The sequence below is a fragment of the Sphaerodactylus townsendi genome, linkage group LG04 (genome assembly GCF_021028975.2).
Source record: "Sphaerodactylus townsendi isolate TG3544 linkage group LG04, MPM_Stown_v2.3, whole genome shotgun sequence".
Classification (NCBI taxonomy): domain Eukaryota; kingdom Metazoa; phylum Chordata; class Lepidosauria; order Squamata; family Sphaerodactylidae; genus Sphaerodactylus; species Sphaerodactylus townsendi.
In genome coordinates, this window is record NC_059428.1 from 33118045 (window position 1) to 33140860 (window position 22816).

The 22816-nt window shown below is 40.4% G+C and overlaps 1 protein-coding gene across 2 annotated transcripts in view; it reads left to right on the forward strand.

Moving 5' to 3' along the window:
- Window positions 1–19850, forward strand: part of BRCA2 (BRCA2 DNA repair associated) — a 46519-nt gene extending 26669 nt beyond the window's left edge. The window contains exons 12-27 of one of the 2 annotated variants that reach the window (XM_048492613.1): window positions 273–368; window positions 1191–1260; window positions 2919–3352; window positions 3860–4053; window positions 6637–6824; window positions 8215–8385; window positions 8848–9202; window positions 10287–10442; window positions 10544–10688; window positions 12192–12310; window positions 13396–13597; window positions 14042–14208; window positions 14613–14751; window positions 16818–17071; window positions 18793–18933; window positions 19096–19850. In XM_048492613.1, the coding sequence (XP_048348570.1) occupies window positions 273–368; window positions 1191–1260; window positions 2919–3352; window positions 3860–4053; window positions 6637–6824; window positions 8215–8385; window positions 8848–9202; window positions 10287–10442; window positions 10544–10688; window positions 12192–12310; window positions 13396–13597; window positions 14042–14208; window positions 14613–14751; window positions 16818–17071; window positions 18793–18933; window positions 19096–19725 (3461 nt within the window). In that variant the 3' untranslated portion in view covers window positions 19726–19850. Of the gene's footprint in view, window positions 1–272; window positions 369–1190; window positions 1261–2918; window positions 3353–3859; window positions 4054–6636; window positions 6825–8214; window positions 8386–8847; window positions 9203–10286; window positions 10443–10543; window positions 10689–12191; window positions 12311–13395; window positions 13598–14041; window positions 14209–14612; window positions 14752–16817; window positions 17072–18792; window positions 18934–19095 lie in introns of those variants that run through there. The other variant, XM_048492614.1, reaches the window with a different exon arrangement.
- Window positions 19851–22816: the final 2966 nt, after the last annotated feature.

Here is a 22816-nt window from a genome sequence, read left to right on the forward strand (position 1 = left end):
CCCGCTCTCCCTGTGCCGTGTGAAAAGGGCCAGAGTCAGCCTTTATAGTGTAAATTATTTTCCAAACTTTGGTTTCTAAATAGAACCAAAACATTGGTATTATAAGACTGTTGTTGATTGAAAAGCCCTTCTTGACATGAAAAGAAAGAAAACACTGTCTGAATTCATTCTCTTCACTGATGTTATCAGTTTTATAATGACAGACATTAGGGTAAGTGAATCAAGTTTGTTAAAAATGCACCTCAAAATGGTCACCGGCATTTGCTTTTCAGGAGAACCTCCTATTAAAAGAAAATTGTTACCTGAGTTCGATAGATCAGGAGGGCCCATAAGATCATCTTTGAAAGCCTCAAAAGCTGCTCTGGAGGGTAATTATATTTTGCTTAAGCGTCACATCAATAAACGTAAAGTATAATATTTATTTTTTGTCTTTAGTAACATAAAAAGGTTAGCATATTTTTAACCTTGCTTAAATTTCTGTTCCTATCTCAGTATTTTACTTTGCAAATAACATTCTAATGAGATCTTACTCCTTATTTTATGTGTTTGTCCATACTGCTACATTTGTGTTTACTGTGGCTTCTTGCAGATAGGCAACTCATACGTGAAATTTTTAAAATGTCATATGGATTGAATCAGTAAAATTGCTATTTAAAGGTTTGCAAAGGAAGAGGAGGCTCATAGATCTGTGCGCATATCAGAGGCGTAGCTGGGCCATACTGTGCACTCTGTGTTTTCTGCCTCCCGCCCCCTCCGTGGTGCGCCCCCCCTCACACTTACCTTAGTTCAGCCTGGAAAAGCGGCCTGTTCCCTTCAGGCTGAAAACGGCCTGGTGGGAACTACACTTCCCATGAGACCTTGGGGCTTCCAAGATCTCCTGGGAAGTGAAATTCCCACCAGGTCATTTTCAGCCTGAAGGGGACAGGCCGCTTCTCCAGCCTGCACTGTTTCACTAAGGTAAGTATGGGTGGGGGGTGGGGGGGTGATTTTCCGCCCCAGGCGCATGCCTGGTGCAATGTACACCCCTCCGCCCACTGGTAGCTCTGTCTCTGGCGCATATATAGAACAGGGAATGGGGCATTTCCTGAAATTGCCTCCTCTGTGCAAATGTTTAAAGGTGTCGTGTTTTCTATTCCTCAGACTCTCAACTGTGCTTTTGGGAAGTAAAAGAACTGTTTTTCTCCTTTTAGATACAGTGAACGACAGACGGAAGTTCAAATACAGTATCAACTTAAAGCCTGTAATTAGTTCCCCTTTTAGGTAAGAACAGGTGATAGTTTCAGATTAGAGATCCCTTGAGGCATTTGTGAGGGTGTGAGTGTGCACATGTTTGCTTCCTCTGTTTTTTGTTCCTATCACCAATTCCTTGTATTTTATGTGCAAAAGCTTCCAAAACTCACCTGAATCTCAAAATAACCCATATAGTACCTAGGACTGTTGGAATGAATTGTCACGCTACCTCCCTCACTCAGAGCTCTTTGTGTAGTGCTCCAGAAGGGGTGGGCAGAAGGACACTCTCCCAAGTAATTAAAAGTAGCTCTTCACCCCTCCTCCAGTGCTGCTGAAATCGCTTTGTTGTTCTTCCCTTTAAAGTTTTCACAGCAACTTACCTGCACCTTTGCTTTGAATGGGAAGACAACAGAACCAGCACCTGTTTCCAGCTACCTTTCTTCCACCCCTTTCACACGCTCTCGCATGCATTTTTGCTGTAGATTGGAAATGAAGAAGAAGAAAAGTTTGGATTTATACACCTCCCCCCCTTTCTCTTCTGTAGGAGACTCAAAGGGCCTTACAATCTCCTTTCCCTTCCTCCCCCATAACAAACAGCCTGTGAGGTGGGTGGAGCTGAGAGAGCTCTGCAGAGCTGTGACTAGCCCAAGATCACCCAGCTAACATGTGTTGGAGTGCACAGGCTGATCTAGTTCCCCGGATAAGCCTCCACAGCTCAAGTGGCTGAGTGGGGAATCAAACCCGGTTTTCCAGATTAGAGTGCACCTGCTCTTAACCACTATGCCACTGAGTGTATTGTTGGCTGCTTTGCCTCCAGTAAAGCTGCTATTTGCCTCTTCCAGGAAAACCATGGTGGTAACTATGTTTTTCCTTGCAAGACAAGTTATAATTGGGGTTTGCTTTGGGAAAACATCAGGGAAAAGTTTCCTTACCCTGTGCACTTCAGACTTGTTCTGAAACAGTGTAACTTGTGTAAAAAGAATGGCAGGTTGCACCCACGGCTTTTTGGTAATTGTTGGCTCCTGTGCAGGGGAATGAAATAGTCCTCATAAATTGGCCATTGTGAGTTTTCTGGGCTGTATGGCTGTGATCTGGTAGTTTTTGCTTCTAATGTTTTTCTGCATCTGTGATTACCATCTTCAGAGTCATATCATGATAAAATGTGTTTCTCTGCATCATCTTGGCTTGATTTTACCTATTTGTTTTCTCAGAAATTGTAGTCTGTCGACTTCTTGAACTTATGATGAGGCTGGATATAATTGCAAAGCCCTTCTAAGATAGATTAATTTATATTTCGTTCCTTCTTGTTTTATGGATAATGTGCAATGAATTCAGTGTCTTTAGTATGCATTTTTTTGCTTTTGCTTTTTGCTTTTTCCATACTAAAATAGCATCAAGTAACTTACAGCATTTGGAAGCTGTGAAGCTTATGATGTGTAATTTGAAGCATCTAGTACAATTCAGAGGCAGGCAATGACAAACTGCCTCTGAACAGTTCTTGACTTACATTATAAGTCAGCTGCAACTTGGTGGCAAAAAAGTACCCTGATATAAGTCAATAATACAATAATAGTCAAAGATGTGCAATATGTAGATTGCCATGTAAGTGAACAGCAGCATAAAAAGGATATTTTATGAATGGATGGATATTCTGTTTGCTATTTACCGAAGTATTTATTTTTGTTCAGTTCTTCAGAAGAGCGGCAAGTCTTGCATTTAAATCTTACCACTCCAGACCAGCTTATGAAAGATTCTAAAAATAAATATAATGGGTATAATCAGCAACATTTATCAACGCCACTTTTGAGCCGACCATTAGATTCCTGGTCCCCTTTTAATAAGAGCTTAGCTGAGGAAAAGAAGATAGAAAATGACTACATTGGACGGAAACCTGTCAAAGTCTTTGTACCACCTTTTAAAACAAAGTCAGAAATTCCTGAGGATGAACTAACTTACAGCAAAAAATATGACTTATTGAGAAGCAAAAATATTAATAAAAATGAAAATCTAAATCCTGAAAATATTCAGGAAAACACAACTGAACCAGAAAACAATTCCTTTGAACATGATGACGCTGCACGAATATCATTGGAGGATTCAGAATTCACAGATATCAATTTAGGTATGTTAGCAGTGCGTGTGTAAAATGTGTTAACTTACTGTCAGCATTTATTGATTAGTGGCTTAGTAGCCCTACATATATAGATCCGTATGGGCCAAATTTCAGAAATTTCTAGAGCTTGGAACATAAAGCTTCCTTAACCTTACACTGGCAGATGACCTTCAGTACCCAGATTAACTCCCTATTATTTATCATGAATTCAAAGATGTATACAACAGAAAGGACAAATCCAGTCATGGTTCACCAATGATATGTGCTATGTGATGGAGAGAGTTGCTTTCAATACCTGACTTAATTAAACTTCCAAATATTAGGTTAGATTTAGAGCAAAGATACATATGCATGTATCTAAAAGACTACTAAGATTCTACATTTGGGAAAAATTGGGATCTAGTAGTTCCTAAAAATGCAGTACTTGTGTATCTTTGTATGACTGGGGTTTCTATTTTAAATCAGTGGACATCTATTTGGACATCTATCAATTTGTTTGATATTTTTTCTTGACAGGTTTAACAGAAATGATAAAAGATTGTCAGTACGCCAGAAATCTACAAGAAATGAGAATTATAAAGAAAAAAAGGCAAAGAATTTGCCCACAACCAGGCAACTTGTATCTTGTGAAAACATGTGCCACAGCATGTAGAATTCCTCTTAAAGATGCAGTGAGCAAGAAATCGCCAGGTTCTTATTTCAGTAAACAGGTAGATATTTGTTTAATCCACACTGTGTGTGAGCCATCATAGTGCAGTGGTTAAAAAGTGGCGGACTTTAATCCGGTGAACCTGGTTAGATTGCCCACTTCCACATGAAGCCCTGGTGGGGGACAGTTCTCTGGTGGGGGATTAGTCACAGTTCTTTCAGAACTCTCTCAGTTCAAACAGAGGCAGGCAATGGCAAACCACCTCTGAACTTATTTTGTCTTTAAAACCCTACACACATACACACACACAAATATTTAAATAAGTTAAGCAATTAAATGCATTCATATTTATTTTAAATACTTGCACCCTGCCTTTCCTTTTGGCTCAAAGCTGCTTACACGCCACAATTTAACCTACCACACTGATGGCTACAGTAATACATCGTGTGGAATAATAAAAATATATTCTAAAAATAATAAATATGATATATAATAAATATTCCTAGGTCATTTATATACTATAATTGCAATATAAATAATTGTACATTACAAAAGTACACTCCAATAATACTACATATTAAATAACCACCAGCATATAAAAGTAGTTACAGCTATTAAAAGGCTGATAAAAAATCCCAACAGTTCATGAGGCTGCTAGGCAATTAGGATATGCTCTCAAACACTGCTCATCTTATAACCAAAATACCAGCAATATAAATACCATAAAATACAAACAGCTGTTTGATTTAAAAGTCAAGATGATATTAAAGAAATGCAACTCATATATATGAACTCTAACCATCTGTCCCTATTTACTTTTTCCTTGTAGGGTACCCTTGGAAAGGAAACACCCACAATCATAGCCTATTTCTGACAGGGCAAGATGATATTCCAATATAAATTAATGAGCAAGTATTAACAACTAAATTGCACAGGAATTGTCTCTCTAAATGATCCATATACAAATCTGTGACATTCCCAGTTGCACTCAGTATCCCAACAGTGTGTAACAGACTTCCCTCTGTGATGCACCTCTGAAGATGCCAGCCACAGATGCAGGTGAAACGATAGGAACAAGATCTACCAGACCACGGCCACACAGCCCGGAAAACCCACCACAACCAGTTGAATCTGGCCATGAAAGTCTTCGACAATACATTTATTTACTTTTGTTTATCTCTGTAATTGTGGGTGTTTCCTTTCCAAGCTTGCCCTGCAAAGAAAAAGAAAATAAGAGCTGATGGTTAGAGTTCACATATATGAATTGTATCTCTTTAATATCATGTTGCCTTTAAAAGCATACAGCTGTTTGTATTTTACAGTATTTATACTGCTAGTATTTTGGTTTTAAGATGAGCTATGTTTGAGACAATGTCCTAATTGCCTAGTCTCATGAAATGCTGGGATTTTTTTAATCAGTCTTTTAATAATTGTAAGTAGTTTTATATGCTGGTGGTTATTTAATATGTAGTATTATTGGAGTGTAATTTTGTAATTTAAAATTGTATTACTTTATTTATGTTGCAATTATGGTGTCTAACTTACAACCCTGTTATTTATTATGACCTAGGCATATTTATTATACCGTATATGCTCGTGTATAAGCTGACCTGTGTATAAGCTGAGGCACCTAGTTTTACTGCCCAAACCTGGGAAAACTTATTGACTCGGGTATAAACCGAGGGTGGGAAACCGGGAGGCAGAGGGAGCTCCTTATTTGGGCAGTGACATCAGGGGGAGTCACTGCCCAAATAAGGAGCTCCCTCTGCCTGCCGGCTAGCTGGGCTTTGTCAAACCCAGCCAGCAGGCAGAGGGAGTTCCTTATTTGGGCAGTGACTCCCCCTGATGTCACTGCCCAAATAAGGAGCTCCCTCTGCCTTCCGGGGTTTGACCAAGCCCAGCCAGCCAGGGTCCCTCGCGGTTCCCCCTTCATCCTCCCAGGAGGGCAGCAACAAGCAGCTTCCCGCCAGCAAGGAGGTTGTCCCGGCCCTGTCCCCAGCCTCCTTGTGATGAATAGAAAATGGTGACTTGCGTATAAGCCGAGGGGGCTTTTCTCAGCCTTTAAACAGGGCTGAAAAACTCAGCTTATACACGAGTATATATGGTATATCATATTTATTATTTTTAGAGGCTATGTATTCTCATTGGTGGGCAGGCTTAATATTTTTGCTGCTGGTGAAGCGGATTTGATTCTGCGAAACAGGGAACACCTGGAATGTCCTGTCTATCACTGGACACGCAGCAATTTCTTTGCACTTACTTGGATTTACCGGTACCTTGTTGTTACTGACACAGTTTCTTCAGTTCTCCAGCTACAGTGCTTCCTTTAAAGTCTTTTTGAGCATGTATTATTGTATTGTTGTCTTGTTTTACTACTTGTCAGCTATTAATTGCACACGTCTACTTTTCTTGTATTTGGATTTTCCTATTATCATTGTTCTTGGATTTATTTCACACAATATATTAGTGTGGTAGGTTATTTTTGTCTATTACAGTTGATAGTCCACCACACCTTTGCCTCTTTTACCTATAAATCACAATTTAAAACATAAAATGGAAAAGTCATGGTCTCGGCTTATATTTGTATTAATATGTAGATGCTGATTATCATGTTTAACATTTTACATGTATCTTACCTTTACAGCTGTATACGTTTGGTGTTTCAAAGCAGTGCTTAAAAATTAACAGCTCAAATGCAGAAGATTTTCAGTTTCTCATTCAGGATTTTTTCAGTAAAGAATGTTTTCTAGAAAGGCATGGAATACAATTGGCTGATGGAGGATATCTTGTTCCCACTGATGAGGGCAAGGCAGGAAAAGAGGAATTCTACAGGTATCCTGTTGAAAGCTTGCATGTTGCAGTATGTGCCATGTTTTTAATTGTATACCATATTTGCAATTATTAGTCTGTCAGGCTTTTATATTGATGTGAAGAACTTCTTATTATGAGAAAAAAAGAAAATTCAATGAGATGTTTTTGTTGTGGGATCCTTTCTACAGTAGGGATGTTTACTGTAGGCTAGCATGGTGGCCAGCAATGTCTTCTGGGTCAGCTTCATCTGATTGGCCAACTCTCGTTACTGTGACTCGGCCAGACTGGCCACACTGGTCCATGCTTCTGTAACCTTTTGGTGTGGGGCCCCCTTCAAGACAAACCAGAATTTTCAACTCGTCCAAAATGTGGCAGCCCAACTATTGTTAGCCACAGCAAACTTATATTGTCCATTTTGGAACAGCTACGTTGGCTGCCAGTCTGTTTCCAAGTTCAATTTAAGGTGCTGGTTATAGCCTTTAAAACCATTCATGACCGGAACCCACTTATTCGAAGGACAGTCTCCGTCCTTATGTCTGGATGTGCCAGTTGCATTCATCAGGAAGCCATGTATTGACTGTCCCACCAGTTTGAGTGACCCATTTGGCATCGTCCAGAACCTCGGGCCTTTTCTGTCATGGCTGTGAAATAGGCCCCTTGAAGATGGGAGGGCCTTTCCATGGTGTTCTTTAAATGGTCCAGAAGGACTTTTGAGTTAATTTGAACTGTAGACATCTTTTAAGGGGAGGGGGGTTAGGATTGCAATTTTATTTTTGATTGTAACAGAAAATGTTTTAACCGGTTATTATAAGCTGGCTTAAACCTTGAGGAAAAGCGGAATATAACTGTTTTAATGAATAAAATAAATCCTCTCTGGACAGGAGTAGTATTGATAGGATCAGGACACTGAAAATATTTAGAACTCAAACTAGATAAAGTGTGTTAACCTGTGCACACTTAAGCTTTTTCCCATTTAGCACAATTTTTTCATTCTTCTATTGTATTGTAATGGCTGCATATAATCAAATATTTGACTATCAATCTGTATTAAATATAATCAAATATTTGAGCACAGCCACTGATCACAATATTAACCCATCAGTTGACTCACAGTATATCTCGTTACTGGACACCAGCATATTTCAGACCTGTCATTTCATATGTTAAGCTACAAATGTAGACTTTTTTCCCCTTTAGTACAATTTAACCAATTTAGCTAGATACATTTTTAAAAGTATTCCTTCCTCACTTGAAAAGGCGTTTCTAAAAAGCTGATGACTACTAATAGAACTAGTTAAGTTTATTGATACTTTTTGTTTCTAATGTGGCTGGCATTTTGGTAGCCTCAAAATATTTTGTCTCCTAGAGAGTTTTATTATATCTTAACTTCATATTCTAACACTTTTAACAGGGCTTTATGTGATACACCTGGAGTAGATCCACAGCTCATTTCAAAAGCCTGGGTTTACAACCACTACAAGTGGATCATATGGAAACTGGCAGTTATGGAAGTTGCATTTCCAGAAGAATTTGCTAACAGATGCTTGACTCCAGAAAGAGTACTACTTCAGCTAAAATACAGGTATAAAACACATTTGAAATGTGAATTCCCATATCATTGGCTGTGGTGCAGGCATGTATTATTTGAAATGTGATAATTTTAAATTGCTAAGTTTTACCATTTGAAAAATTTTAAACTGTAATTGCTTCCGTAACTGTGTGTATCCCTGCTTTTGCAGAGGAATGTGGTTTTGCAGTGTGAAATTGACTGTTGCTATTCTGAAAGGAGATCTTTTCAAAATCATATTTGTGTTTTCACATTTATTTATTTGTTTGTTTATCACTTAGTTTTAATAGACTGCCCACCCCCCAGAGGACTCTGGGCGGTGTACAATTCACTTTAAAACAATATAAATAAAACAATTTACACTAAAACCAATATTCAACAACATTCAACCAACATACACATAAATACAAAAAATCAGATGGCTGGTTGGCATCTCATTATATAGTTGAAATTGTTGTATATATTTCTCTTCAATAGATACGACGTGGAAGTTGACAAAAGTCACCGATCAGCTATCAAAAGAATAACAGAGAGAGATGACGTTGCTGGTAAAACACTCATCCTGTGTGTTTCTAAAATTATATCATTAAGTTCAAAGGTGTCTCCCATCTATGACAAAAGCACTGTGATGGAAAACAAACGAGAAGCAGCTGTGATTGAAGTTACAGATGGCTGGTATGGGATTAGGGCTGTCGTGGACTCTGCTCTGCGATCACTGTTGTGTAGAGGAAGGCTGCGTGTGGGTCAGAAGATCATTGTACACGGAGCAGAACTTGTAGGTTCACAGGATGCATGCACTCCCTTGGAAGCTCCGGAATCACTTGCCCTGAAGGTAAAAGCATAAAACAGCCTCGAACTCTGTCACCCTGTTTAGGGCTGGTGCTAATTCTTTGTGTATTGTTTTGGGAACAAGTGGTCACTTATTGTAAATAAATGCATACCCTATTTGCTCTCATTTCCTGTCCAACCTTTTATGTACTTGTATTTTAGATTATAAATCTATGGATAGGGCTCTCTGTCTTTTTTGTTCAGTGTTGCATGTCATGGGTTGGATTCAGTGATTCACCCCTTGTCTGTTCCATTAGCAGAGCTGTACTAATGGACAAGAGCTTTATTTCACCCTGTTCCCATCACTCACTGTAGCTCTCTGACATATATGATTATTTCACAATACAGACTTTGTGACCCTGGAATTGAAGGGACTGTTGGGGAGAGGAAAAAGTAGGGAAGATCCACGATCCTGATGCATGCGCATCACTGGATCAAACCCCACGTACTGTGTTTTTATGTCATTAAGGACTACTTAATCAACAACACCCTAATAAGCTTCCTGAAAACATGAAAACTGACCGTAAACCAACATTGTAAGCCCTGTATCATTTAATTCATTTCAGTTCAAATACTAACTGTTGGTCCAGGAATTTTTGGAACATATATAAGACTCTAATGCTGATTTCTCCATGCCCTATGCAAATTACACTTAATCCAGTCATGCCCTCTGTTCGGTGGTGGGATTCAGCAGGTTCACACCACTTCAGCAGAACCGGTTGTTAAAATGATGCTTGTAAACAACCAGTTGTTAAATTATTTGAATCCCACCACCGGAACCGGTTGTTAAATTATTTGAATCCCACCACTGCTTCTATTGACTCTTATATGCTATTGCCATTGCGTGTCTGAACTCACTTTTTTCTACTTAAGGACAGATGGAGTCACATTCTAGTTGAAGAAGTGAGCAGTGACTCACAAAAGTTCATATCCTGCCAGAAATTTTATTAGTCTTTAAGGTGCTACTGGACTCTTGCTCTTGTTTTCTGCCACAGACAGACTAACATGGCTATTCATCATGATCGAAAACTAAATTGACTTCTCCATAGCAGCTGTTTTTTCAGATGCTTACTAATGCCATTGTTTAGATTTCAGCTAACAGTACTCGACGTGCACGATGGTATGCCAAATTAGGATATCATAGGGACCCCCGGCCCTTCTGTTTGCCGTTATCGTCGCTCCTTAGTGAGGGTGGGACCGCTGGTTGTGTTGATGTGATTATTCAAAGAGCTTATCCCATACAGGTTAGTACAGTTCAGTAACGTTCAATCATTTTCAGCTGATTTGCATCTAGAGCAGACTGTCAAATAAAATGGCTTTAATTTTACATGAACATTTGTTGCAGTGGATGGAAAAGCTATCAACAGGCTCCTACATGTTTCGTAATGAACGAGCTGAAGAAAGAGAAGCCGCAAAACATAAAGGCGATCAACAAAAGACCATGCAAGCATTGCTTGCAAAAATACAAGCTAAATTTGAAAAGAATGAGGGTAAAACATGAATATTAACTCTTCTACTGTTAGTTTTAGGAATGATGAATTATACAGTTTTATGTAATTTTATTCCTGTTCCCGAAATATGTCTAGATATATTCTGTGATGGTGAAAATCACTGCCTCTTTATGTGTCGTTAATTTTGCATACAGATAGGTATGTGGGCACCAGGGTACAAAGGAACGATTTTTTGCTACCAGAGTACTTTTGCTACCCTGGTGGCTGTAATGCTTCTGCAGGTGAGATGTAGTCTTTACAGGAGGCTCATGACACTCTTGACTCGATCCAGCCTTGATCAGTGTGTGAGTTGAAATTGAGAGATCTAGAAAACCCTACAATAGATGGTAAATAGCAAGTGGTATGTGTAACAAAGCATAACCAAGTGTCCTACTCAAATATTTAGGGCATGATTCAAGAAACGCTATAACTTCATAGTTAGTAGGAGTATAAAATCCATTAAAATTCAGCACCTATGTTCTTCCATCATCTACTAACTTCGGTCCTATACCATCTACGCTGGCTGCCGATCGAGTTCCGGGCCACGTTTAAAGTGTTGGTTTTGACCTTCAAGGCCATTCATGGCCTTGGACCTGCATACCTACGAGACCGCCTCTCCCCTTATCGCCCCGCTAGGCCCCTCCATTCATCGGAGGAGGACCTCCTGGTGATCCCTGGCCCTAAAGCTATCAGGCTGGCCTCTACAAGGGTCAGGGCTTTTACAGTCCTGGCCCCCACCTGGTGGAACAGGCTCCCAAGGAAGATCAGGGCCCTGCGGGACCTGCAGAGATCTGCAGGGCCTGTAAGACGGACCTGTTCCGCCAGGCATTTGGCCAGCCTGGTTAAATACATCGCTGCCATTTTATCTGGCTTCCCGTGGGCATAAAGGTAGGGAGGGGGGAGGGTGAAACGTCATCTGACGCTGTACGGTTCCGGGTTTTATTATTGCTAATTAGTTGTTTATGTTATGTTTTAAGTTGTTTTATCACTATTGTTCACCGCTCTGAGCCCCTTGGGGGAGGGCGGTTTAGAAATCAAATAAATAATAATAAATAATAATTCATGTGTAAGCCAAGCTTTCTTGAACAGGACTCGTCGTAGTATATTCATGCATCTTGCCTCTGACAAGATATGTTACAATTTGTGATCTGTTGGCATGCCATGTGGTACTTGCTTGCCATAGAAAACTGAAAGTTTCATTTGGTGCAGAATGCTACAATCTGGTATTTCAGAGATGCATCACAAAAAGTTGTACTCAAGGCAGGGTAGGAAATGAACGCATGGTTTGAGATAGGTGATAGATGAGTAACTACTGCTGGGTTACAAAGGATTGAAAACAGTGTCTGTAACTGACCAGTCATCTTGTATGCAGGAGAGCTGAGTCCATTCCATGGTCTGATGAGAACAACAGATCTGATTTTATTTTAATGGGGTGTTTAATGTTCTTAGAATTGTTCCCTGTACTGGGCTATTAATTAACATTAATATATTTCAACAAATCAGATGAAGGCAAAAGACTACTGAAATCACGCATACTAACCAGGCAACAGATTCGCTCCCTGCAAGATGGTGCCGACCTTTATGAGGCAATTCTTAATGCTCCTGATCCCGCTTACATGGAGGTAAGATTGCATTTCAAATATTAGAACAATTTTTGCTGTTCAATCAGTTTGTGAACCACTCAGTTTTTAATCATGACTTTTTTTCTGAAGACGTTGCGTTTATGGGCCTAACTAAGCTAATTGTGTACAGTAAGTCACAGGGTGGGGGAGAAAGATATCTCTAAAGGCAATACTGGTTTACATATCTTGGTTATTTTCCCTCCATAGTTTTGAATATACATATAATAAGATGAAAATATGAACTTGGAGTATGAGGACTGAAGAAATGCTGATAAACTCGCTGTATTAATCTTAGATTCATTGTGTATTAATTTCTGATTTTTTCCCTTTCCCCCCCTTTTTTTCCTTTTATTTTTAATGCCAATAAAGGCTTTCATCCATCCATCCATCCATAAATCCATCCATCCATAAATCCATCCATCCATAAATCCATCCATCCATCCATCCATCCATCCATCCATCCATCCATCCATCCATCCATCCATCCATCCAGTTAAACTGAATCTGAAATAAACTTAAGATACAGGGTTGGATTTCAAAGAGAACAAGTCTATAACAGAGACACTTTCTTTCAGTGCATGAAGGCTCCTGCATTTGTGTAAGGCTCCTTGTTCTAGAGGAAAGTTGTCAACAGAGCTTTATAGAAGATGATATTTCAGACTGCCACTTCTGTTGGAGATTCATAGAATTTATCAGGCACAGAAAGATAAGAATCGGCTGGCATAAAGTAAAAAATGCAGGGCAGTTCATTCAAGAAGCCTACAAGAAGGCTTTCTAGAGCTTAGGAAGAGGAGATGAGAATAATGTTTTGGACATTATTCCTGAATCTTAAAATGGGGGAGCGGAGTGAGAATCCCTTTGCTTTATTTTTTGTTGTCGATAGCTCATAGCAGTCCTGAGACTGTGACAGAAACTCTGTTTTTAAGACTCGATATAATATTATTTACATTTCAGAGCCAATGATTTTTTAAAAAAACCCACCATTTTAAAACACAGCAACAGTGTGTCTGTTAGGAAGTAAACTGTTTTTCCATTTATTGATGGATACCTAAGAGGTAAATCCAATGTTATCTTTCTGGTTGCAGGGCTATTTTAGTGAGGAGCAATTAAAAGCACTGAACAGTCACAGGCAGATGGTAACTGATAAGAAGCAAGCACAGATAGAAGCTGAATTCAGGAAAGCAGTGGAATCTGCTGAGCAGGGGGACCCCAGCTCCTGCAAAAGGGATGTAACCCCTATAATGAAACTACGCATTGTGGATTATAGAAATGAAGAACCAAGCAAAGGTTAGAGCTTGTGTTTCCAAAACATGTCTGATTATCGAAGTCCAGTGTGTGCTCTCCATAGAACCGACACTTTGTTAACCAAGTCTTTTGATTCTGATGGTCCCCAGCTATTTCTGTTGATGGAGTGCCATCCGGACTCTCCTCCAGATGTTTTAGCAAGTTGCTTGGAGGCTGTGGTGAAATAGTTGAAACAGATCCAGTTGAAGTTGAATCCATCTGAGACGGAGGTCCCGTGGCTGGGTTGGGGAGAAGTGGATGAGGCTTGCCAATTACCGACTCTTGATGGCATGCAGTTAATACTTGCAGTGGCCGTCAACAGTGGCATATCTCTGGAGGGCGGTAGACTTAAATCATTTGGATATAAATGAATTTGTATTTCAAATGCTTTCTGAAGAATGGGACCATATTGTTGTTGAAGAATTAACAGATGACATTTATTTTTAGAAGTCCTGTTGAGCATCTGGCGCCCATCATCACATGTTCATACCCTCCTAAAGGAAGGAGGTCGGTACAGAATCTTCCAACTAGCTGCAACTCAATCCAAAGGCAAGTGGGAGGCGGCTAATATACAGTTAACGGCTACCAAGAAAACTCAGTATCTACAGCTACCGGTAAATTCCTTAATACTAATTTCTGACCTGCAAATTTTAATTAGCTAATGGTTTAAGGAGCATAATAGTTAAAGAGCAGGTGCATTCTAATCTGGAGGAACCGGGTTTGATTCCCCGCTCTGCCGCTTGAGCTGTGGAGGCTTATCTGGGGAATTCAGTTTAGCCTGGTGCACTCCAACACACGCCAGCTAGGTGACTTTGGGCTAGTCACAGCTTTTCGGAGCTCTCTCAGCCTCACCCGCCTAACAGGGTGTTTGTTGTGAGGGGGGGAAGGGAAAGGAGATGTAAGCCCCTTTGTGTCTCCTGCAGGAGAGAAAGGGGGATATAAACCCAAACTTCCTTCTTCTTCCTCTTCTTTTCTTCTTCAGTATCTGCAGTAAATGTTCAAAATTCTACCTCTTTAGGTCTCTGAAGAGATTCTGCCACATATTTATCAGCCAAGGGAATGTCTGAGGTACAGCAAGATGTCTGAGCCCTGTTTCCAGCCAGCCTGCTCTGAAGTGGATTTGGTGGGATATGTAGTTTCTCTCAGGAAAGGAACAGGTATCCTGTAGTTTTTAAAGCATCATGTTTAAATTCTGAACTGAACCTTTATTAGGATGGATAATAACAATAATTTCCATAAGGTTGGGAGGTGGAAGTTCCTATTTCAGGTGTGTAACGACAAGATTGGAGTCAAGCTTATTATTCTTATTAAAACTGGTTTCCTGTTAGCTCATAAGATCTACGAATGAAATGATGGGAAGTTCCTTACATCGGTAATAATCTCCTGGTAATGTAAATAATTGTTTAAGACAATTATGTTTTGTTTAAGACAATTATGCAAGTAATCTTGATTTAAACGTGCCTTAACTTAGATAACGAAAGCACACAAGCTACTCTTTAATTTTGTCTCATAAGAACAAGTAGAACATTATATAAATAAGAATAGAGTGATACTGTTTGTTTAATGTTTTGTTAAAATCACGTTTTGTTAAAGTATATTTTAAACTATTACCATAGAAAAGAAACTTCTCAAAGGGAAAAAAGAACTATACCTTTGACATAACTGTCTATTTTCACTGGGTGACTGCCAATTGTCATAAAATATCAGTTTTATTTCTATATATATTCATAGGATTATTAACACCGAATTATACTCAGCCATTCCTTTACAGCTGGTTATGTATTTTCCCACTATAATACCAGAAGTATAGAAGCTATTATCAATAAACTATTTATTGTTACATTGTGTTTTTAAATGGTTTTAGACAGCTGTGGGCTAATGGTATGTTGTATTCTTAGGGGTGTTCTGTTATTGGTTCTTCATTGCAAGTGTGTGTGGTGTAGTGGTTAAGAGCAGGTGAACTCTAATCTGGAGAAATGGGTTTGATTCCCATTCCCCCGCATGAGCAGTGAAATCTTATTTGGTGAGCCATTCCATACATAATGGGCTACTGTCTCTAAATATCAAAAGTACTCATTTGAAAATCTTTACAGAAGGGATCAATGCTGATGGTGACACAGCACAGGATAATTATTCTACATGTCTGTTACACATGTCAATTATAGTCATGCTTCATTATCTTTCATTAAAATCTGATTATTTTTTTCAGTAAGTCCATACCATCAAGAGTATACCACGTGTCTCAATTTTCCAGCAAGCACTGTTACTACTAAGATGACAATCAACTTAGCTGACTGGTATTGGGATGAATCCAACCATCTGCCAAGTGTAGAGGAAAGAGCTGCTGAAGATTAAGGGAAGGCTCCTTGGCAGACGGTTGGATCCATTTCATTAGTTTGTTACTGGTAGCATATCTGAGGGGCAGCAAGGGAGTCTTGTGACCCAGGTGCCACTGACCTCGGTCACATGAAAGGTGCTTTTGGCTGCCCGTGGCCCCATAAACAAGTCTCTGCTTGCCCACCACCTTGCAGGACCCTGGCTCACATGGCCTGCCCCCTTCCTCTCTCCCCCCCCATGCCCAGCCCTGACCAAACTCCTCCCCACTGACCTCACCTGTCCCTGTTCGTCTGGCCTGCTGCCTCCCTCTCGCCCCCACCACACTTACATGGCCTTGTCCACCCACCACCTCATCCAGCTCATCATCTTACTGGCTGCCCCCCCCTCCATGCCCAACCCCCAGCTGAACTCCCACTTCCTCCTGGCAAAGGGGAACCAGCAGTGGTAAGGGGGGGGGCATGCATTTTGCAGCAGTGTACCATTTTTCTTTACATTAATGTAATGCTGCAGTTTGATACATTGCAGAACACTATTTTCTCCTAAAACTTCACTCTGCTCTACTGTATTTCACTCCTTTTCTTAGACCAGTTTTTGGGAAGTGCAGGAAGGCAAAAGACAGAGTCACTCTTCAAATGAATCTGCACAAACCTCTTGGGATCCAGTGTATATTCCTTGCTTATGTGAATTACACTACAAAAATTACTAAAGGTTCTGTACTATAGAGAGATGAACTTAAGTAAATTACTTAACTTTGAAATAAATGAAAAAGCACTGAACAGAAAACTGCCTTATTGTGTCTTTAAATTGGCAAAGTGGTTAAGTGGAAACATTGAAATGTAAAAAAATTAATTTTAATAAATGAAGGGTTTTTTCATTTCCATTCTAGGCTCCTCTGTGTTGTATTTGTCAGATGAAAGTCATAATCTGATAGCAGTCCAGATCTGTGCAGATTTCAAGCATCTTGCCGTAGAAGACATTATTAGTCCTTCTAAGTTGATTTCTGCAACCAATCTCAAATGGCAACCAAAGCTTAGATCAGACATTCCAGTGTTATTTGCTGGAGATCTTTCTACATTCTCCGCCAATCCAAAGGAAAGACATCTTCAAGGGAGATTTAATGAACTGAAAAACATTGTAGAGGTAAGCATCCCTAATTTCTAGTGAAATCATTAAGGGTATTGAGATCAAGCATCTGGAATTCTCAGGATATGTCTTCTTTACACTGCTTTATGCAGACATCATCTTAGTTCCTGAAAGCAAACTAAAAAAAGAAAGCTTACGAAGCACTTAAATTAAAAATTATTTGTCCTGACATCATGGCAAAGCCGTGTATGGGATGGCTGCCTGACATGACTGTGCTCACTTTCCATCCCTCCTTCCCTTGCAAGTGGAGCACAGTTAAAAGCTTCCTTGTTTGAGAAGCCTTCAGTCAAACTCCAGATAGTTGTGATGTCTGAACAGGGAGTGTTTATAAGCCTTGCTTATGGGGAGGAAGCCAATCTTGTTTGCTCAGGTTTACGCATCTGGACAATATGGCAACTTCGACCAAAGTCTTCCCGTACCAGGAAGTTTTCAAATATGGTCTATCTGCAAGCAGAGAAGTATGGACATCTTCTGCCATGGCAGATGAGTTAATGGGTTCATGCCACATGATGACTTCAAGAAATTACCCCATCAAAAACTTTAGATCTCTGCTAAACGTAGCCTGATCTCATCAGACCTTGGAAGTGGAGGGTCAACCCTAGTAATACTTAGGACACTAGGGTTGCAATGAAGAGCAATGTAATGGCAACTGCCTCTGTCCACCCCTCCCTTGAAAACACCATGGGCCTGGTAAGTCTGTTGAGATTTGATGGCGCACAATAATAATAGGAATAATAAGGGCATCCCAATCCAAAGGGAGGGTGGACGCAGCCCTCTCCTGACGTATTTGCCCCCTTCTGTCAGCACAAGGGGCAAATGTGCAGGTGGAGAGGGCAGATAAGCAGGAGGACACCTCTCAGCTCTGCTGTTGCAGAAGAACAGTGCTGGCATCTGGAACGCCAGTGTGGGGGGGTGGGACGAGGCATTTCCAAGGACGGAGCCAACATTAGTTGGCTCCCACCCCAGGTTTGTGGCCATTTGTACCACAGTCCTGGCAGTGGACTTAATTTTGGGTGGTGTTAAGTCCATTGGCCCCTGTGGAGGGCTTTCTAGGAGCGGGGAGGATTTCTGCTGTTTTGTCCCTCTCTGAGCCTCAGGAAAGCCCTTTGGAGGCAGAACGGTAGCAGCGCTGTCCCCAGCTGCCTCCACTGTCTGGGTTGCCCTGTAGTGTTACTATTACTATTAAACATTCCTCAGTAACCTCTAACCTGGTATTTTTTCTGAATGTGAACATGAAAAAATGACCAATATTTAAAATCTGGTGGTCATAATTAGGTGATTTACAGCCTCCTGGATTTTGCATTTTTCAATACAATACCCATTTGGCCGGGGCAGAAGATTTTGAGCTTTGGTCCTTGGGTTGAAATTTCCCTTTTCTCTTGGACGTGTTGCTAGTGGGTGGCTTTGGCTTTTCCCCTTCTGCTATTTAACTCCTATTAATGGTGTTGCCATTAATGAGATTCATTTTATTTTATGCTACTTATTTTATTATTTAATTGTTATTGTTGTATTACATATTATAGATTGTTATATTATGTAATTGATACTAGTAGATTTACTGTATTTGTTGAATGTTTTTATTAACTTTTATAGTTCCGTCAGTTTTATCAGTCAGCTGTTTCCTTATTGTAAACTTCCCGAGAATCAAGTTGGTCAAGAGCAGACAGCATAAATACAAAGGTTATTTTTAATGGAAACCCTCTTCTTTTGTCCTATAGAACAACTGTTGTTTTGGCAAAGATGTGCAACAGAGACTTATGAATTTGCTTCAAGCAGCTGACCAACAAGCATTTAACTTGCCCAAAGAATGTAGCTTGAATCCTTTCCCCTGGAAATCTAGTGGAAGAAATACACATTCAGTAAGTTTATTAAATGTCTTGACATGATAAATGCTTATAGGGGAGCCTGAATAAAAATCTTTAAATAAATATACTCCTGAGAGCATAATATTTATCTGTCTTGTCTTTGGGTAGAAGCAGCTGAGGGAATTTAACCTAAAGTCTTTTTTCACTGTCAATTAGACTGCAACTCCTACTGGTGAACGAAGACGTCAGAGCCCCTTGACTGTTGGAAAGATGAATTCGACACCAGCGCTTTCACTAGACTCAGAAAAAATGATCCAAGATCCACAAGAAACTTCTAAGAACTATAAGAAGAGGAAAGCAATGGACCTGCTCAGTCGAGTGCCTTCCCCTCCTCCAGTAAAGCCAATCTGCACATTTGTTTCTCCATCTCTGATGAAGGCATTTCAGCCACCTCGGAGCTGTAATAATCAGCATGCAAGATCATTAGAACGAATAGCTTGTAAGTCTGCTAAAAAACCTCCCCTGAAAAGATTAAATGAGATTTGCTTCCCTCTCAAAAACAATTTTGTTGCTGATGAAGAACTTGCCATGATAAATACGCAAGTCCTTTTAAATAAACTTCCAAAAGAGAAAAAAGTTGACTTTACAGATAACATTATTTATGCAGTAGTTAGTGATTCACCAGATAGCAGTTTGCCAACAGAGACTATGTCCCAGTCAGCTGGTAGAAAAAATACATTGCAAGAGAGTGATGAAGAAACTGAGACTCCTGAAAAGGGTGCAAGTGAATCTAAGAGTTCATTGGCTGTGCAGAAGGAGCAGCAAAAACAGCGAAGACAGAGATAATGATAAAAACCTGTACAGTTGTTGTATGTTTTAATATTTAAAGAAACACTTTCATGCTTGGAATGTCGGTTTCACTGTTTGCTTGCTGTACATAATTCAGTTCAAAATAAAGTTCAGTGAAATGATGAGTCCTTTCAAAATGGAATACTAAGAGAGCTCAGCAGCTTTCTCTCCGTTATTTCCCCCAACACCCTCTGGATAGCTATGACTGAGCTGTGAGATGGCTCCTTCCAGACCAGGCTGTGTTGGTTGGGGAGGTGTAACAACTTGCACTTTGCCCTGTGCTCCCTCCTTGCCCACACTATTTCCTTTTTCCTTCCCAGTGTGCTGTAGCAGCTAAAAATGGCATAAGAACAACATAAGAACATAAGAACAAGCCAGCTGGATCAGACCAAAGTCCATCTAGTCCAGCTCTCTGCTACTCGCAGTGGCCCACCAGGTGCCTTTGGGAGCTCACATGTAGGATGTGAACGCAATGACCTTCTGTGGCTGTTGCTCCCGATCACCTGGTCTGTTAAGGCATTTGCAATCTCAGATCAAAGAGGATCAAGATTGGTAGCCATAAATCGACTTCTCCTCCATAAATCTGTCCAAGCAAACTCTATACTAGAGATTACTGGTAAATGGATTGAAAATAAAATAGCCAATATTATCAGTCTAAAAATGGGAAACTCTATACTAGGGATTACTAGTAAATGGATAGCCAATATCAGTCACAGACCAGGAAAGGGATTTGGGCGTCTTAGTTGATAGTTCCATGGGAATGTCAACTCAATGCATGGCAGCTGTAAAAAAGGCAAACTCTATGCTGGGGATAATTAGGAAAAGAGTTGATAATAAAACTGCAAGGATTGTCATGCCCTTATATGAAGCAGTGGTGCGACCGCACTTGGAGTACTGTGTTCAGTTCCGGTCGCCACATCTCAAAAAGGATATCGAAGAGATAGAAAAAGTGCAGAGAAGGGCAACGAGGATGATTGAAGGATTGGAGCACCTTCCTTAGGAGAGGCTGCAATGTTTGGGACTCTTTAGTTTGGAGAGGAGACGTCTGAGGGGGGATATGATTGAAGTCTATAAAATTATGCATGGGGTAGAAAATGTTGACAGAGAGAAATTTTTCTCTCTTTCTCACAATACTAGAACCAGGGGGCATTCATTGAAAATGCTGGGGGGAAGAATTAGGACTAATAAAAGGAAACATTTCTTCACGCAACGTGTGATTGGTGTTTGGAATATGCTGCCACAGGAGGTGGTGATGGCCACTAACCTGGATAGCTTTAAAAAGGGCTTGGACAGATTTATGGAAGAGAAGTCGATCTATGGCTACCAATCTTGATCCTCCTTGATCTCAAGATTGCAAATGACTTAGCAGACCAGGTGCTCAGGAGCAGCAGCAGCAGAAGGCCATTGCTTTCACATCCTGCATGTGAGCTCCCAAAGGCACCTGGTGGGCCACTGCGAGTAGCAGAGAGCTGGACTAGATGGACTCTGGTCTGATCCAGCAGGCTGGTTCTTATGTTCTTATTATAATGCCCCTGTATAGATCAATGGTGTGGCCTCATTTGGAATACTGCGTAGAGCTTGGTCATTGTATTTCAAAAAGGATATTGCAGATCTGGGAAAAGTACAGAAGAGGACAAACCAAGATAATTGCGGGCTGCAGCACCTTCCCTATGAGAAAAGGCAGAAGAGGCTGGGACTTCTCAATTTAGAAAAGAGATAACTAAGGGAGGACATGATAAAGGTTTATACAAAAAATGTTCCCTCCAAAAATAACAGAGCTTGAGGGCATCCAATGAAGCTGATAAGGCAGTAGATCAGGACAGACAAAAGGAAATGCTTCTTTACACAGCGATTAAAATTTGAATTCACTGCCACTGGATGTAGGGATGGTCACCAACATAGACAGCTTTAAAGGGGACTAGACAGATTCATGGAGGCGAGGTCCATCACCATGGTGACTAAAGGGAATTGCCACATTCAGAGGCAGTCAGCTTCTGAATACCAGTGGCAGGAGGCAACCTCAAGGCAAGGCCTCAGCCTGGATGCCCTGTTGTAGGATCATGAGAGTAACTGGTTGGCCATTGTGTGAGACAGGATGCTGGACTATTTGGACCACTGGTGTGATCTAGCAGGGCTCCCCTTTTTGTGTTCTTACCCCCACCTTTCCCTGCTTCCTTCTCACTCACCTACCTGCATTTTATCTGACACCCCCTCCCCCATCTTTGGCTGTATTTATAACCTACTTGATTTATACCCTACCTTTTTCCACAATGAATACTCAAAGCACCTAACATTCTCCTCTCCATTTTATCTTCACACAACCCAGTGAAGCTGAGAATGTGTAATTTGCCCAAGATTATCCAATGAGCTTTCATGTCAGAGTGGGGATTTGAAACTGGATCTCCCAGATCCTGATCCTATAGTGCAACCACTACACCACATAGGCTGTCATGACTTGCTGTCGTTCAATAGTAGTAAGCAGTTGGACCTGGGTAATGCATGTCTGGTGGTAGCAAGTCACCTAGTACTTGCTGGAAGGCCTAGCTCCAATGTCCTCCATCAGAGGTCAAAACAGGACCTGGAAAGGACCTTGTCCTTCTCCCTTGCCTTTTACTGACTGAAACCAAGGCTTAAAGGCTGGCAATACTGTTTTGGTGATCTAGCAATGGCCAAAACAGCTGCTACATTTCTTTTAAAAAATAGTTAATGCTTCTCTTATCAGGGGATAAGGGACGGGACTGATGCTATTTTCAGTTTTAAAGAAAGATCACTTGTCAGTTCATGGCTTCAATCTCTAGATTTAAGGAGCCACAAATCTGGTCATGGTGAGGATTAGATCTATCTTCAGTCAACAGTCTGATACCAACTTAGCAATAGTGCTAATTTTAAAGATGTTATTGATTTTATTTACTTATATCCAATTAATGCGCCCATCCAACCTTTGTGATCCAAATTCCTAGTAATCTTTCAGTGGGATTGTGGATTCAACAGAATAAATACTACTATCCAATGTACAGACTGTGCTTTGATCATTCTATTCATATTTATACAAGGTGTTGCAAGTTAAACTCATAAAAATTGCTTCGAC